Consider the following 17200-nt stretch of genomic DNA (forward strand, 5'->3'; position numbering starts at 1 on the left):
AACCCAAGGCAATCCTGCTCATTTCTTTTCAAAACTGTATGTATTTTTACATATATAGATTTGACCTACATTGAGTATGTTTGTAGTTCTTTATTCAGATTATTTAGTATGTATTATAATAAACTCTTCACTATCTATATACAAAAACTGATTCAAAACTTTAATAATCAATGCAGATGATGAACAATTCTTGGAAAGAATAATAAGATGGCACTAGCATAAGTAACAAGGCACATAACCTATACATATTGCAACATCTACAACTTACAAACTACAGGCATAATTTTTTTTGCTTGAAAAAACTTTATATCAACATTCAAATTTAATTAAACATTGCAGAACCGTTTTAAGAGGCAGTGAGAACATTTAATGCCATGGTTTATTGTAAATTCATTATAGGAGGTGAGCGTTACACGTGGTAAAACCACCCGATGAGAGAGGATTTGGCTTCCACGACTGAAGGAGTGACAAACTAGAACCGCTTCCTGGATGGAATTTAAAGGGAGTGCCCAGTTCTGTTTTTATACTTCATATTGATTTGAGGTTATTTTGTGTAAGTTGTATTTCTTGATGATCATTAAAAGTGTTTTTAACTACTAAACTTAGCCCTCTGGGCTTCTGTCTTATTTGTTTGCATTTTTTTTTCTTCAGGAAAGCGGTTTTCAATGCATTGTGATGTGCAGGTATAGCAGCAGAGGTAGAAAATATTAATTAATTGAACCATATCCATTGGGTGAACATTTGATTACACACGGACATTTTAAAAACATTTTCTTGATTTGTGATATGTCTTTTGTGCATTTCTTTTTTTACAGCACTGTATAAACACGTTCTTGCATTATATGTATTACATTACATTTCATATATGAGAAATTAGAAATTTGCAGAATCTTGTTAGAATAAGTGTAATTGGTGGAGTTTGTGCGGCTAAGCAGGATGTTTGTGTCAGAGTAATATGAGATGCTGAGGCAAACATACCATGTTTCGGGAGTTACAAGGATTTGTCGCAAGTGTTTACGAAGGTACATCAACCTTAAACAAAAGGAACCAAAATTTTATAGGTCCACGAGAAAACTCATCACACTTGTAAGTGTGACTAGACGTTTCTTCTATTGAATGTTATATAGAAACAGATTTTGACAGCAGATAAAAACCATAAGCCCAACAAATATGCCCAAAAACTAAATGTTAAACTAATGTTTCTTTATTATTTTAATGTAGTTCAAAGGGCCACCTTTTTACTTAAAACATTTGTCAGCTTCATTTATTATTATCGGTTATTTGTAGAACGCCAACAGATTCTGCAGGTAATAAGTTACCTACATGTATGACATTAATATATATATGTTTCTAGTGTAATTGCATACAATTCTAACTGTCCTTATACCCATTATACTTATTCTGTGTGTTGGCAAAAGTGTACATCCATTTACAGTTTTTACCTATACAGGTATAACTCACTTTATAGCGCTTCACTAATACAGAGCTTTGTGGAGCTAAAGTTCAACCTACAAGGAATTTGAAACAGTGCTGTAATCATCGTGAGATTGCGAGAAAAGTGACTGACACCATTGTGTTATGTGCAGTTCATTCTGTTTACAGCATTACGGTGCAATCTGTGTCTCAGTGCTGTAGTCTGGCAAATTGTACTACAGTGATTGGCACTATTTTACAGGTACAGTATTTATTGAATACTGTGCTGTGCTAGTGTTAAACTAAACGTAGCACTATTGCACCCCTAATAAATGTTAGTTCAAACATGTTAAACACACTGGCTAGTGGGAAAAAAAAGCTAAAACTGCCTTGTTTCACTTTAAGGCGGTTTTCACTTTACAGCGGGGCTCCGGTCCCTAACCCGCTGTATGAGCAGGGTATACCTGTATTGAAATACTTTCATGAAAAGTATGGATGTATAGAGTTTATTGTGATTAAATAAATAGAAAATTCTAAAATTACAAGGTACACATTTATGCAAAAAATTTAATTAATGCAGCTGTGTCAGTTTTTTGTAGCAATATTTTAACTTGGAGGGTTTTTTTTTTTAATTATGTTACTATTATTTTTTAAATGTTTAAATGAAAGTCTTGAAAATAGATGAAATATATAAATTACTAAATAATAAATACATTTAGAGATTTATGAGCAACAAACAAAATTTGTTTTTTAAACAAAAAAATTAATAATAAATTAAAAGAACATTTTTAATAAATGTAAACAAAATGAGTTATGGAATACCCTGTATACAAAAAAATCTGCAAGTGATGGTAAATCCATGCTAGGATTTACCATCACTAAAAATAAATAGGACTTTCAGTCATCAGCTTTTAAAAAAAGGGTACTAAACTTTTTTTTTTTGTTTAGAGGTGGAAACCTCATTGAGAAAATAGCGCTGTGCTCTTTCCACCTCTAAACCAATAGACGTGCATACAGAACACTGTCATATGACTAAAATGGCTATTGGTTTAGAGGTAGAACATTTTGTTTAGTACACCTTTTTTTTTTAACTGATGACTGAAAGTCCTATTTATAAATAGGACTTTTAGTCTTCAGTTTAAAAAAGAAAAGAAAAAAGTACTAAACAAATTTTTAAACTCAGCGGCTCAAGCCTCCCACGGCACATCGCTCTCTTCTCAATGAAGCAACGTTTCCACCTCTAAACCAATAACCTTTCTAGTCTTATGACCTTGTTCTGTATGCTAGCACGACTATTGTTTTTTTTTAAATGCTTGGATTTACCATCACTTTAACTAATCTACATATAAAAACTTTACATTTTTTAAAAAAAATGTTTTTGGGAACTTAACTGTATATTTTTCTTTCATATCTATAGATCTCAAAAAAAGGAAGGAATGATGGTGAGATGCTCGCTCTGTTACTTGAGGCCAGTTTTAAACATGTAACTTCAGAGTGATGTCGCCTGCCCACCCTTGGTTCCTAATGCATAGGCTATAGTTCAGACATTGTCTTCTCCCCAGGGAGGGAATGTAAAGATTTTAATATTGAAATCTTTATCAGCTTTAAAAAAATATTTGTGTGTGAATATATACTTTTTTTAAAATTTATTTATTAATAGCAGTACAAATTATTAGTAGAAGGGGCCGAACACCTTGCTAAAGTATCCAAAAATGTGGACAGTCAAGACTAACAATGCTAGCCCACTGAATTACTAGCCATAAAGGCATGTAAGTACTGGTTGACAACTAATTAATAGGATATGAGTGATTAGATTGATTGTTTGTTTTTATTACAGTAACTGTTTTCCTCAATTTTCCACAGATCCTGTACTTTCTACTACAACATCATGTAAGGATACAATACAAATTAGAGAAACTTTAACGATTTTGACAGCACAAGTAGAGGAAACATATTGTAAATACGTCCAGGAGACACGTGCCTTAGAGTTGTTTTGCTATTTGTGAACCTAAAGTCTTCTGTACAAACAAGAGTTTTTGATTGTTTTATACAAAAAGGAGAAAAACTGTGAATTATTATAATTAATACTAGGTTTATAATAATGGAAAAAAATGTAAAACAATGTTTGCAACTTATACTGGAATATGCAATTTGGTGTAGAACAATATTTTTTTTTAATAAAGAATAATATACCTTTAAACATGTAACAATATAATGACTACAAAATGTAAAAGACTTGTACATTAAAAATCAAATATTGGAACATATTAAAACAAACTGACAAACACAAATGAAATATTTTCATTCTTACATTGTCCTTATGTGTTCTGGTGAAATTGTGTCATGAGTACCAGATTTGTCTCTTACTTGACCCACCAGAGTCTTCACAAAGTCTGCTTCCTCAGTTTTTATGATGGCAATTTGCATATATTCCAGAATGTTATGAAGAGTGATCAGATCAATTGCAATTAATTGCAAAGTCCCTCTTTGCCATGAAAATGAACTTAATCCCCCCCAAATAAAATTCCCACTGCATTTCAACCCTGCCACAATAACACCAGCTGACATCATGTCATTGATTCTCTCGTTAACACTGGAGACCACTCTGTCATGCTGAATGAGTTAGAATAACAGACTGGAAACTTTAAAAGGAGTGGGTGTTGCTTGAAGATGGCTTCAGAGCGCCCAAGAAAGTCCAGCAAGCGCCAGGACTGTCTCTTAAAGTTGTTTCAGCTGCGGGATCGGGGCACCACCAGTGCAGAGCTTGCTCAGGAATGGCAGCAGGCAGGTGTGAGTGCATCTGCACGCACAGTGAGGTGAAGACTTTTGGAGGATGGCCTGGTGTCAAGAAGAGCAGCAAAGAAGCCACTTCTCTCCAAGAAAAACATCAGGGACAGACTGATATTCTGCAAAAGGTACAGGGATTGGACTGCTGCGGACTGGGGTTAAGTAATTTTCTCTGATGACTCGAATGGTACAAAAACATCCTCCAAGAGCAACTTCTCCCAACCATCCAAGAACAATTAAGTGACGAACAATGCCTTATCCAGCATGATGGAGCACCTTGCCATAAATAATTGTGGGTCCATAGCCAGGAAACTCCCAAGACCTTAATCCCATTGAGAACTTGTGGTCAAGCCTCAAGAGGCAGGTGAACAAACCCCCCACATATTCTGACAAACTCCAAGCATTGATTATGCAAGAATGGGCTGCTATCAGTCAGGATGTGGCCCAGAAGTTGATTGACAGCATGCCAGGGGGAATTGCAGAGGTTTTGAAAAAGAAGGGTCAACACTGCAAATATTGACTCTTTGCATAAACTTAATGTAATTGTAAATGAGAGCCTTTTGCCATTTGTGAAATGCTTGTAATTATACTTCAGTATACCATAGTAATATCTGACAAAAAGATCTAAAAACACTGAAGCAGCAGACTTTGTGAAAATTAATATTTGTGTCATTCTCAAAACTTTGGGCCCGAACTGTAGTGTCTAGTGGACAGTATCATAAGTCTGTTCTGCTCCCTGCTTATTTGGGTCTCTTAACTGCAATCTCTCCCTATCCGTCTGATGTTTACATTCCTTTTTTCTCTCATCACCATCTAAACCTCCCTATCTGAGGGTTCATAGATGGCAAACTTGCTGCTCTGGTCACTTTGGCTCCTGTTGTCTTGATGGTGTGGGGGGAGGTATTTAAATAGCAGTTTCTTCCTTTTCCATTGGTTTATTTATATCTGGTGTAGAAAGACCTTAGAGCAGTGGATTGTGTTTGAGGTGTCATCTGCTCAGCTACAAGCTCAGTGTAATTTCCTGAGAGGTCTCCATATCCTGCATTTATACGGTATATTTTTGCATATATATTTTTTTGCAGTACACTTGCAACATTAAATTATATAAGATAATGAATTATGAATCTAGATGGACACTTAAACTAAAACGGACATAAAAAAAAATCAAGCTGCATATATGAAATGCTTATTTGTGGATATTCACACATTGAGGAAATAAGTACATTTATTATCTTTGTCCCTTTTTCGTGCTATTAAATAACAGAAAATCTGTGACTAGGATGTTCACAAGCTACACTCTGACTCCTACCGACCTCTATTTTACTGCACAATAGTTTATTAAATAAAACATTTCAAATCAGTAGGTTTTTTTTATTTTTATTTTTTTATTTGTCATGCATTGTTCACTCCTGTAATGAGTCTGGATTGTTTTAGAACTATGTGTTTTTAAAAATCATTGCAGAACAACAGGTGTTAATCTTTTCTGAAAATGTGCTTACTGCTGGAATGTAAATCTATTGCAGGGAACATTTTAAAATTATTATAAATAGAAAAGGTGGAATTCTTAACCAATGTTTTTTCGTTTATTGATAAAACAAACCAAAAAGAAAAGGGCATAATTATAGATGGTCAATAAGAAACATTTGAAAATGACTTCACAGAAAGTACACACAAAAAAATCAATAATAAAATCACATTTACTTCCAGTCTTGTTGGGTTCCACAGAATGTTTCCAGATAAACAGACAACATTATTTAAAAAAAAAAAATTGGTAGTTTGTATAACTAGACAGACTTTAGCCATAACATACAATTTAGAATATTTTGTCAACTTTTAATAAATACAATGCTGTTGTGAAGAAAGCAAGGGATAAAACAAGGCACACAGAATTTGGTAAATAATCAAATTTATTAATTCCTATTTAAATCCCAAACCACATGTATGTGGATCACAAAAGTGACAAGGTCAATCACAATCTAAAAGTGAGCATTCTTAACTAAATAAAAGCAAATTTCAAAGACTAAATGCTACTTGAAAGGCCAGGAACCTCTAAGCATACGTATGCTAATTGACTAGGGGTTAGGCCTAACCTACTATCTATTACATAGACAGGTAACATATAGTGAGCAAAAATCGTAAGCAAAATCAAGCATAAACATAATGGTAACAAGTTGACTCATAGCAAAGACATTTTCAACAAACAGATCAGAGGAAATGAACGGCAAATGTCTTATATAGCGTCTGAAAAGCAGACGTAGATAACTGCTGCTGGAGGTACAAGTTCACTTATTTTACTTAGCTGCTGTATTTGGATCCGTTATTCCGATTCAAAGTAGATGCAGCATTCAGCGCGTGTAACGTCACTTGCAGCCTGAGGTGTGGTTGTCAGCCTGCTGGCAATAGGTTCGATTGCAAGAGGTGTGTCCCAAACTCCGAGAATCCGTCCACTGGATTGGCCAGTTGCACAAGGTGAAAGAAACCAGGCTTCCACCGATGTTATGTAGCTAAGCACATACCAGGATGCACCGTATACTCAGAAAAGTATATTGAAACAGCCACACACAAAACCAAGCGATTTCTCAGCAAAAGGGTCTCTTATCCTTAAACACCTTCAGATAGATGTTACACGCTCAGTCCAGCACAAGAAAGGAATCCACATTCTCCAGTAGCTAGCCGCTTTAACAAACACGCTCTTTCTCAGCATGCAGCATCAACATTGGGTCAGTTCCAAGGTAGAAATAAACTTGTACCAAAATGTCTTTACTTTGCTTTCTTTGAAAAATGCACACAAGAAAGACAGGAGTTGGTCGACCTCACTCCTGACTAGTACAGCACATAGGTGCTAAGGTTACACAAATGCCAACGCACTTTTCACCCCTGCAGCAAGATTTGTGTCTAAGGGGTTCATCAGGGCATACTATTCCATACCGGATATCCTCTTTATATAGACCCACCTGTGGCTCCACAGGTGATCTACTTGCTAATACACCTGCTAATCTCTTAAAGCTGTATACAGCAGGATGCCCTGTTCAATACTACATGTATTAATAGTTAAAAAGACCAAAAAATGAAAGCTTTGTTATTTCACAAATTTTTAAATGAAAAAGCTAAATTCCTAAGCCTTTCAAAGCAAAGCTAACAACAGCCTTTTGAAATGATCACCTCCAGATAACGGCGCACACTCTATCAGAGAGACATTTATAGAAAACTGGCAAACTCCAGCTTTTCGTTTAAACCTGTTGGGTATCTCGTTCCTAGTTTATAAATCCATTTTGCTTCTTTCTGCAAAAGGATTTTATCATTATTGCCACCTCTGCCATTAGTGATTCCTTTATCAATAATGATAAACTTTAAAGATTCCACGCTTCCTTTATGAAACATTTCAAAATGTCTCGCCACACTGGTGTCATTACAATGAGCAATATCATCACTCTGGGAATATTATGGTGTCCCAGTACACATCAACCAGTCAAGAAGTTTTTTCTCCCTTTTCCTCTGGAAAACGGTGTGGTTAACGCTGAGAAACGCGTAGCAAGTTTTTACTGATTTTATTTGTAACATCTGTTATTATTACTGTTTTTTTATCATTATTTTTATATAAAGCTTTTCCAAAAAAACTTTATGTCTGGAGTCTTCTATTTTTGGATCTATTCTCGGATTTGTTGCCTGCATTGTCCACCAGAGGAAAAGGGAGAAAAAAAACTTCTTGACTGGTTGATGTGTACTAGGACACCATAATATTCCCAGTAAGCGTTATTTGCACTACTGTGTGCGCTATACATTGTGAGTACCCACCGATTTGGGATTCATCTAAGGGGGTATTTATATCTTACTGGTCTGCACTAGGAGTCACCCTCTTTCTTTACCCTTTTACATCTTTCCTGTATGGATAGATATATCACTATATTATCGGACATTTCTTATATTAACGTTAATAACTACAGTTGTATTTCTATTCTACATACAAACTTCCTCCAACCCCAATATCTGGAATTGTATCCACTGAAGAGAGGCTGTGGTTACTTGCAGTTGATGTGGAAAACAAGTACTGCCCATGAGGAGATGGCATGTGTGATCTTGCATCTCTGATGGGTGCACACGTCAGTGCAGTTCTCTGTGATGCACTATTACCACTTGCACAGTTCTGATCGGTTGTACATTTGGGCTGTAATAGAGAAAAACAAAATTGAAATTCCTGCATGTCTACATTAGAATATTACAAAATGTATTATTGCTTTCGGAAAAATATAATCAATAAAAAGAAATGGCAGTTGTGGTTATTCAAACACTTTTTTATAAACATAAAATTCTTCAACATGTGAAACCAAAGTCTAAAAGCAGACCTGTTACTTGTCAATCGTTATTTAAAAAAACAAAAACTTTTAAACTTTATTATTTCAAAAGTGGTAACAAGACTGAATAGATGTTGACAACACTCAGTTCCATTCTTTCAAAAGTGTATAACAGCCTTATAGGAAGGTGGCGCTGATCTAATTCTAGTAAACATTATACAATGCCTTTTCATTAATAAATACACAACACCTAATACACATCTCTACATCTGGAGCACAGGAAAGTCGAGTTATATTAGCATTGAGATTTAGCTATCACCTGCTAGAATCACAGACCTGATAAAGTCCTACATTGTGGCAGTGTAACTGTAATAGATTTATATATCTAACCACTTCATCGTCTTTAATTATTACTATTATTATTTTTGTTTAGAGCACTTATGTTTAGTATGCAAATGTTTCTCCTAACAGTGAGCTGAAAAGGTTTTATTGACAGTATCATCAACATGATTTAAAAAAATAAAAAATAATATACAGGTGGGTTATGATTGCTTAAAGGGACATGAAACCCAAATATTTTCTTTCATGATTCAGATAGAGAATATCATTTTAAACAATTTTATAATTTACTTCTATTATCAAATTTATTTCATTCTTTTAGTATCATTTGTTGAAGGAGCAGCAATGCACTACTGGTTTCTAACTGAACACGTGGGTGAGCCAATCACAACCGTTTTATATATGCAGCCACCAACCAGCAGCTAGAACCAAGGTTCTTTGCTGCTCCTGAGCTTACCTAGATAAACATTCCAGCAAAGGATAACAAGAGAAGGAAGCAAATTAAAAAATAGAAGTTAATTGAAAAGTTGTTTAAAATTGTATTTTCTATCTGAATCATGAAAGAAAAATTGAAGGGGTTTCACGTCCCTTTAATTGTCCCAAAAAAGAAAGAGATTATGACTGGGTAAAGGTCCAGTCCCCCACCCCCAAAAGTATGATATACATTTTACCCCTTTATATGACATGTCATGTTCTTCCAGTCCTCATTCACCATGCAAAATCCAATGTTCCCAGGATTTCCAAGAATTCCTCTTCAGAATTTAGTGTGTCAGTAAAGTTAGCCATCTGGTAATAAAATCTAATGTGGTTTATTACAAACAAGGAGAGTGGAACCATATAGTTATTATCAAAACAAACTTTATCTGCTGTACAAACTAGAGTTATAAATATATTAAAGGGACAGTAAGTTTAATCACTCTATTTAAGACAGAACTGTGTGGAGACATGATCCCACAATGTCATACCAATCAGACATATCCATTTTCCCCACAGCTATGTAAGATCCGATCCAAACGAATACAGCTTATGCTTAAAGTGCTAAATATGTCATAGTAAGACATTGGAAAATTCCTACAGAGAAGACCTGGTTGGCCAGAACTTCTGAATTATTATCTTTAGCCTAGTACTCCTTTCTGAGGTGAAATACTGTGCATCCATTTCATATGGTTCAATTTTATAAGGAATAGTTTGTAAACCATAATAGACCTTGAGCAATATAACTTACATTACAAGGGTGGTGTCTTGTGTGATGAGAAAGAGATTCCCCCTACCCCACTCTGGGATATTTTTTTATCATACTGAGTGTCTACTTCTAATTCCCCCATTTCTGTAATAAATTGCGAGCTGCTGGTTTGCATTACAGAGTTGCAATCGATTATTATGGTCCTCAGAATTCTTCTAAACCTGTTATTTCACTATGGTTATGCAATATCCATCTACCACAATAAGAGCTAAGTGACTCACAGATAAACTTATTCATTATGTGAGAGATTTATATTATATATCTCTGTGTTTGTATATGTGTATGTGAATGTATGTTGAACCTCCTTTGTTGACTGTAGTGTTTGCTTAAAACTCACTAAATATTTAATCAATTAAAAAAACCTATGAATTATTAATACTTCGATCTTCTTTTGGTAAGTTACTCAGTCCTTACAACCATATTACTATCGATACAATCTCTGTGTTGAGCAGGGTTCTCTTTTTTTGTTGTTGCATTTTTTTAATGTGTGCACAGATGGCTAGACCACTTTGTCATTTCTGTCATATTAAAGGGCCATTATGGTAATACAGTTACATTTTCTAAATACATAGTTAAAGTAGTGATCAGGAGCAACATATTTTTGTGAATTTTTCCATGCTAGTCACAGTGATCTCATGTCATAAATGACAAGAAATTGTTTGTAAACAATGACTTGTCTTCACCCCTTATTTTACCTCAATGTTAGCACCTATGTCACAAACAGTTAAACAATTTATAACGTTTTTTTTTTTATATATAAATGTATTTTAACAAAGAATATTTTTTTAATATTTTATTCGAATTAAGTCATTTTTTAATGCCCAAGTCTTAGGTCCTTGGGATAAAGTTGTTATATATAAACTGTCCTAACACCTCTAGGTAAATACCGTTGGGGGGTCTAGTATCTATAAATTTAGACCCAGATTACAAGTTGTGCGGTATGGCTTTACCGCTTGAAAAATGGCCTTTGCATGGGGCATGGTCAGCTACTTGATATTACAAGTCGAGTGTTATGGCTTTACCGTGATCATTATAGCCTATACCGAACAATCCATTCCGCAATCAAAGACCAGTAGTTATGGATTTTGCGAAACAAAAATGTTTCACAAAACTCATAAAAAATATGTTACAAAGTACATTAACACCCATAAACTACCTATTAACCCTTAAACTGCCACCCCCACATTGCATATACTAAAATAAATATATTAAGCCCAAATCCGCCGCCCACCCACATTGCGACTATCTAAATTAAAGTATATCCCTCCGCATCACTAACACCTAATCAACCTTTTTACCCCTAAACCGTCGACCCCCACATCTCCAACACTTAATAAAGCTATTAACCTCTAAACCGCCAACCCCCCACATTGCGACTCCCTAAATAAACCTATTAACCCCTAAACTGCCGGGGCCCCACATTGCCACAAACTAAATTAAACTATTAACCCCTAAACCTAACACCACCTAGCTTTAAATTAAAGTTACAATATAACTACATTAAAATAAATAAAAACTTACCTATGGGGAAAAAAAAAACTAAGCTTAAACTATAAATAAATATATTTATACTTTATAAGAGAGATTCCATAGTAACCGCAATAAGGTTACTACCTATATAGACAGGGATTTCAGCACATCTTTTTAATAAACCGCTGAAACAAATGTCCAGCTCCGCTTAATAGCGGTAGGTGGATACTGCCCTCATTTACCACTCACCTGTAAGCCATCTCAAGAGTGTCTCTGATAAACAAAGTAAAATATGATTAGAACTCATGAACCAATAAAACAGAGAAGCGTTGGTTGGGAAATGACTAAGCACAGATTTAGCTGTACAATTTTATTAAATGAAAATCACATGAAGCAGCATAATAAATAATCCAACTGTGAGCTAGCTGAACTGACAACACCTCCACTAGTGGGTGGTTACGAGCAAAGCGTAAAATCTGCCACCATAGTGAACCATGAGGATCTATGTCAGTAAAGTAGCCTGCAAGAGTATACACAAAATCACATTAGCAATACATCCATATGTGTGGGAATATCTCCCAGTATTGTGCACAATACTTAAACAACCAGTGAATAACAGGTTAATTCCAATCTAAATAAAATAAAGACTTTTTGGACTGTAAAGGGTAATACCACAACTCCAGTAACAGCGGACACCACCAATATAATTAAAGGTATCAGGCGTCTTGTTATAGTAATTCTGGATCTATGTGTGTATAACCCAATTTTACAGGCTGATTGGATTTTCCATAAAATTAATGGTATGTTAACAATGGTTGCGTTTTATCAGGCTATCAAATAGCAAGTAGAGGCTATGGGGAAGAGGATTAACAACTCCAGTATTCAGCGGGCACCACCAATATTAAAAAGGTAACAGGTGTCATGAATGTTAGTTTCCCTGGATCTATGTTAACGCTCCCCCAAAGCCTTTTAGTGTTATCTGTCACAGTAAGATAGCAAATACATAAGACGGTTTGATACAATTAAAGTAATAAAGCAGTGTATATTTAACACCCATAGACAGAATTTCAGTTTCAAAAATTCAAATTGTCCCGCAGATCGCTGTTAGCGTCCACGCTTTTTAAAACCTTGGATCACGGAGAATGAAGCAAGCTGATCCAGTTTACACTGAAACAACGCTGGGATATCTAACCACCTAAAGCAGAACATACGGTTGTATTACAAGTATAAAGTCTTAACTTTGACACATCAGTCCGCAACTATTTAATATACCAGGAGGTTTTGGATGCACTGTGTATAAACACGGATTTACTTTGCGGGACAATTTGAATTTTGGAAATTTGATAGCCTGATAAAACGCAACCATTGTTAACATACCATTAATTTTATGGAAAATCCAATCAGCCTGTAAAATTGGGTTATACACACATAGATCCAGATTTACTATAACAAGACGCCTGATACCTTTAATTATATTGGTGGTGTCCGCTGTTACTGGAGTTGTGGTATTACCCTTTACAGTCCAAAAAGTCTTTATTTTATTTAGATTGGAATTAACCTGTTATTCACTGGTTGTTTAAGTATTGTGCACAATACTGGGAGATATTCCCACACATATGGATGTATTGCTAATGTGATTTTGTGTATACTCTTGCAGGCTACTTTACTGACATAGATCCTCATGGTTCACTATGGTGGCAGATTTTACGCTTTGCTCGTAACCACCCACTAGTGGAGGTGTTGTCAGTTCAGCTAGCTCACAGTTGGATTATTTATTATGCTGCTTCATGTGATTTTCATTTAATAAAATTGTACAGCTAAATCTGTGCTTAGTCATTTCCCAACCAACGCTTCTCTGTTTTATTGGTTCATGAGTTCTAATCATATTTTACTTTGTTTATCAGAGACACTCTTGAGATGGCTTACACGTGAGTGGTAAATGAGGGCAGTATCCACCTACCGCTATTAAGCGGAGCTGGACATTTGTTTCAGCGGTTTATTAAAAAGATGTGCTGAAATCCCTGTCTATATAGGTAGTAACCTTATTGCGGTTACTATGGAATCTCTCTTATAAAGTATAAATATATAATTACTTTAAGGGTCTGCACATCATAATTTTTCCTTCATAAAAGGTTTTTTCACCTGGGCGTTGCCTTTCAGCCTAAGGTAAAGATACAAACTTTAGGCATTACTAGCCTCCCTATCCCATTTATATTTTGAAAACTATAAATAAACCTAACATTACTATTTAAAAAAATAAGATACCAAAAATAAAAAACCTAAATTACAAAAATATAAAACTCCTAACACTACGAAAAGCCCCAAAAACTAACATTACAAAAAATAACAAACTCTAATATTACATAAAATAACTAACTTTAAAATTACACAAAATAACAAAATCTAGCATTACAGAAAATAACAAACAAATTATCCAAAATAAAAAAAGATATTCCTAATCTAATACCCTGTTTAAAATAAAAAAGCCACCCCAAAATAAAAAAAACCCTTATCTATAAATAAACTACCAATAGCCTTTTGTAGGGCATTACCCTAAGGTTAACAGCACTTTTACCCAACAAAAACTACAAAGTACACCCTAACATTACAACCCCCCATACCCCCAAAATAAAAAATCCTAACTAAAAAAATAAATAATCTACCCATTGCCATGAAAATGGCATTTCTATGGGCATTTTTTTTTAGTGCCCATTAAAAAAAAATTAATCTATAACCCTGACAGTCAGTTGTCCAGGGAGAGTAGTGGTGTCTATGAATGTCTTGTTCTGTGGGGCTAACATTTATTTTCACAGACCTTGTGGAAATAAGTTTTATATCTTAATAATAATAAAAAAAGAATAATTTACTCATATTATTTCCACCATTCATTATGTTATGTGTTAATAATTTAATTTCACTTTTTTATATTTAGAAACTTTGACTGGGGAAGTGTAAACTTCTTTGCTATCGTGTATTTTTTTGGTAACTTCACCATTTTGCATTTTACTTCTTTTGCTGGTTATAGCCCTCTCTTTTCTCACCAGCCAATCAGGAAGTTGGACAGCTGTATGCTATGCATTGGGTTAAATTGCTAGACATAACAATGTATTCAAAACAAAGTCTGAGAATTAAAAGCAGATTTTTAAAAATTATTTGAGTTGTTCAAATATTGAAGAAATAACTATACCATTTTAGTTTCTATATAGTAAAGGGCTTTGGCATGATGTAACTAATTTATTCTAGGTTAAAAAGCCTGTTGCTCTTATATCTGCTAAGGCCAGTTAGGAATAATTATAAACACGCTAATTATCTTTCACAACCATACTATTATAAATACATAACAGGAAATACAGGACTCTGTGTCTAAAATCAAAATGTTATCCATATAACTTCCTAGAATCATCTGGAGGAATCAGACTTTCATTTTGTTCACAAGCTGATTTTCAAATATTATAATATCCAGTTGCACAAAAATCATTTCTCCAACATTGGTGTGTCCGGTCCACGGTTTCATCCTTACTTGTGGGATATTCTCCTCCCCTACAGGAAATGGCAAGGAGAGCACACAGCAAGAGCTGTCCATATAGTCCCCCCTCTGGCTCCGCCTCCCAGTCATTCTCCTTGCCACTCTGAACAAGTAGCATCTCCACGGGGATGGTGAGGAGTTTGTGGTGTTAGTTGTAGTTTTTTATTTCTTCTATCAAGAGTTTGTTATTTTAAAATAGTGCCGGTTTGTACTATTTACTCTACAACAGAAAATGAAGATTTCTGTTAAAAGAGGAGTATGATTTTAGCAGCAGTAACTAAAATCAATTGCTGTTCCCACGCAGGACTGTTGAGCCCAGAGAACTTCAGTTGGGGGGAACAGTTTGCAGACTTATCTGCTTCAGGTACGATTAGTCATATTTCTAACAAGACATGTTAATGCTAGAAGACTGTCAGTTTTTCCCTTAGGGGATCGGTAAGCCATTTTCTTAGATTCATAACAGATTAAGGCTTATAAATGGGCTCTATACTGGTTGACACTATTGTGGGCTAAATCGATTGGTTTATATCAGATTTATTGGACATTTAGAGTGTTTTTTTGTGTTATAAATGCACTTTTGGGAACGTTTTTTTCGCCTGGCATCTAGTTAGACTTCTACTTTAGTCAGAAAGGCCCCTTCACTCTGGTAATGCAGATGGAGGAGGCCCCGTTTTCACACCCCAATTGCGCAGTTTATTTTCATGGCAGTGCATGCAGCTTCATTTGAGGGTCCTGTGGGTAAAGAAAACGGACTCAGGAAGGTTTATTTCAGTGCTGAATCACTTTAAGGGAAGGTAAAAAGCCGCAGCAAGGCTGTGGCAGTGATTGTTGTGTGATAAAATTGTTTATTTGAACAAATAGCTCCGTTTTGCTCATTTTGAAACTTGGTGTGCAATACTTTCAAGGCACTAGGACTCTGGAGTGCAAATTTTGTAAAAATCGGACATTGCCTTCATAGTTTTTCAAACTTTCAGAAATAAAGTGTGCTTGTTTATTATTTAAAGAGACAGTAACGCTTTTCTTTAAAAACGTTTTTATTGCATTATTAGCCTGCCATATTCTGTCTAACATGTCTGTACCTTCAGATAGCTTATGCTCTGTATGTATGAAAGCCAAGGTGGTTCCCCCTATTAATGTTTTGTGCAAATTGTGTCATAGCGTCCAAACAAAGTAAGGACAGTACTGTCACATTTAATAAGATTGCCCAGGATGATTCTTCATGTGAAGGTAGTGGGGATAGTTTATCATCCTCTCCTTCTGTGTCAACACCAGTTTTGCCCACGCAGGCGATACCTAGTACATCTAGCGCGCCAATGCTGGTTACTATGCAGCAATTAACTGCAGTGATGGATAATTCTATAGCAAATCTATTATCCAAACTGCCATCCTATTCTAGAAAGCGTGATTGCTCAGTTTTTAAATACAGAAGATGAGCAGGTTAGCGCTGAGGACAATTTATCAGTTGTTCCCTCACATCAATCTGAGTATAGCAGTGAGGGAGGGCCTGTCTGAAGGGGAAGTTTCTGATTCAGGAAAAGTTTCTCAGCAGGCAGACACTGATATAGTGATTTTTAAATTTTTAAATTTAAGTTAGAACACCTCCGCGCCCTGCTTAAGGAGGTCCTAACTACTCTAGATGATTGTGATTCTCTGGTAATTCCAGAGAAATTGTGTAAGATGGACAAATTCTTAGAGGTTCCAGTGCACGCTGATGCCTTTCCGATACCCAAGCGGGTGGCGGACATAGTGACTAAGGAGTGGGAAAAGCCAGGTATACCTTTTGTTCCACCTATATTCAAGAAAATGTTCCCCATTGTCGACCCTAGAAAGGACACATGGCAAAGACGGTTCCTAAGGTTGAGGGGGCGGTTTCAGTGTTAGCTAAGCGCACAACTATTCCTATTGAGGACAGTTGCGTTTTCAAAGATCCTATGGATAAAGGATTAGAAGGACTGTTAAAAAAGAATTTATTCAGCAGGGCTTCCTTCTTCAACCAATCTCGTGCATTATTCCTGTCACTACCGCAGCGTATTTTGGTTTGAGGAACTGGAAAATTCGCTTCAAAGGGAGACTCCATATGATGAAGTCATGGACAGAATTCACGCACTTAAGTTGGTTAATTCATTTCTT

General features: G+C 35.4%; 1 protein-coding gene across 5 annotated transcripts in view; it reads left to right on the forward strand.

Moving 5' to 3' along the window:
• Positions 1-17200, forward strand: part of PDK1 (pyruvate dehydrogenase kinase 1) — a 251531-nt gene that overhangs the window by 102864 nt on the left and 131467 nt on the right. The window contains exons 6-7 of one of the 5 annotated variants that reach the window (XR_008400113.1): positions 2831-3182; positions 3277-3709. The exons of 1 other annotated variant lie outside the window; for it this stretch is intronic. Coding sequence is in view for 3 of the 4 variants with exons in the window: in XM_053698445.1 (XP_053554420.1) it covers positions 2831-2853 (23 nt within the window). In the remaining variant the exon portion in view is untranslated. Of the gene's footprint in view, positions 1-399; positions 602-2830; positions 3710-17200 lie in introns of those variants that run through there. 3 more of the 5 variants (XM_053698445.1, XM_053698444.1, XM_053698446.1) reach the window with 3 other exon arrangements.

Source organism: Bombina bombina, chromosome 1, assembly GCF_027579735.1.
Source record: "Bombina bombina isolate aBomBom1 chromosome 1, aBomBom1.pri, whole genome shotgun sequence".
Taxonomy (NCBI): Eukaryota; Metazoa; Chordata; class Amphibia; order Anura; family Bombinatoridae; genus Bombina; species Bombina bombina.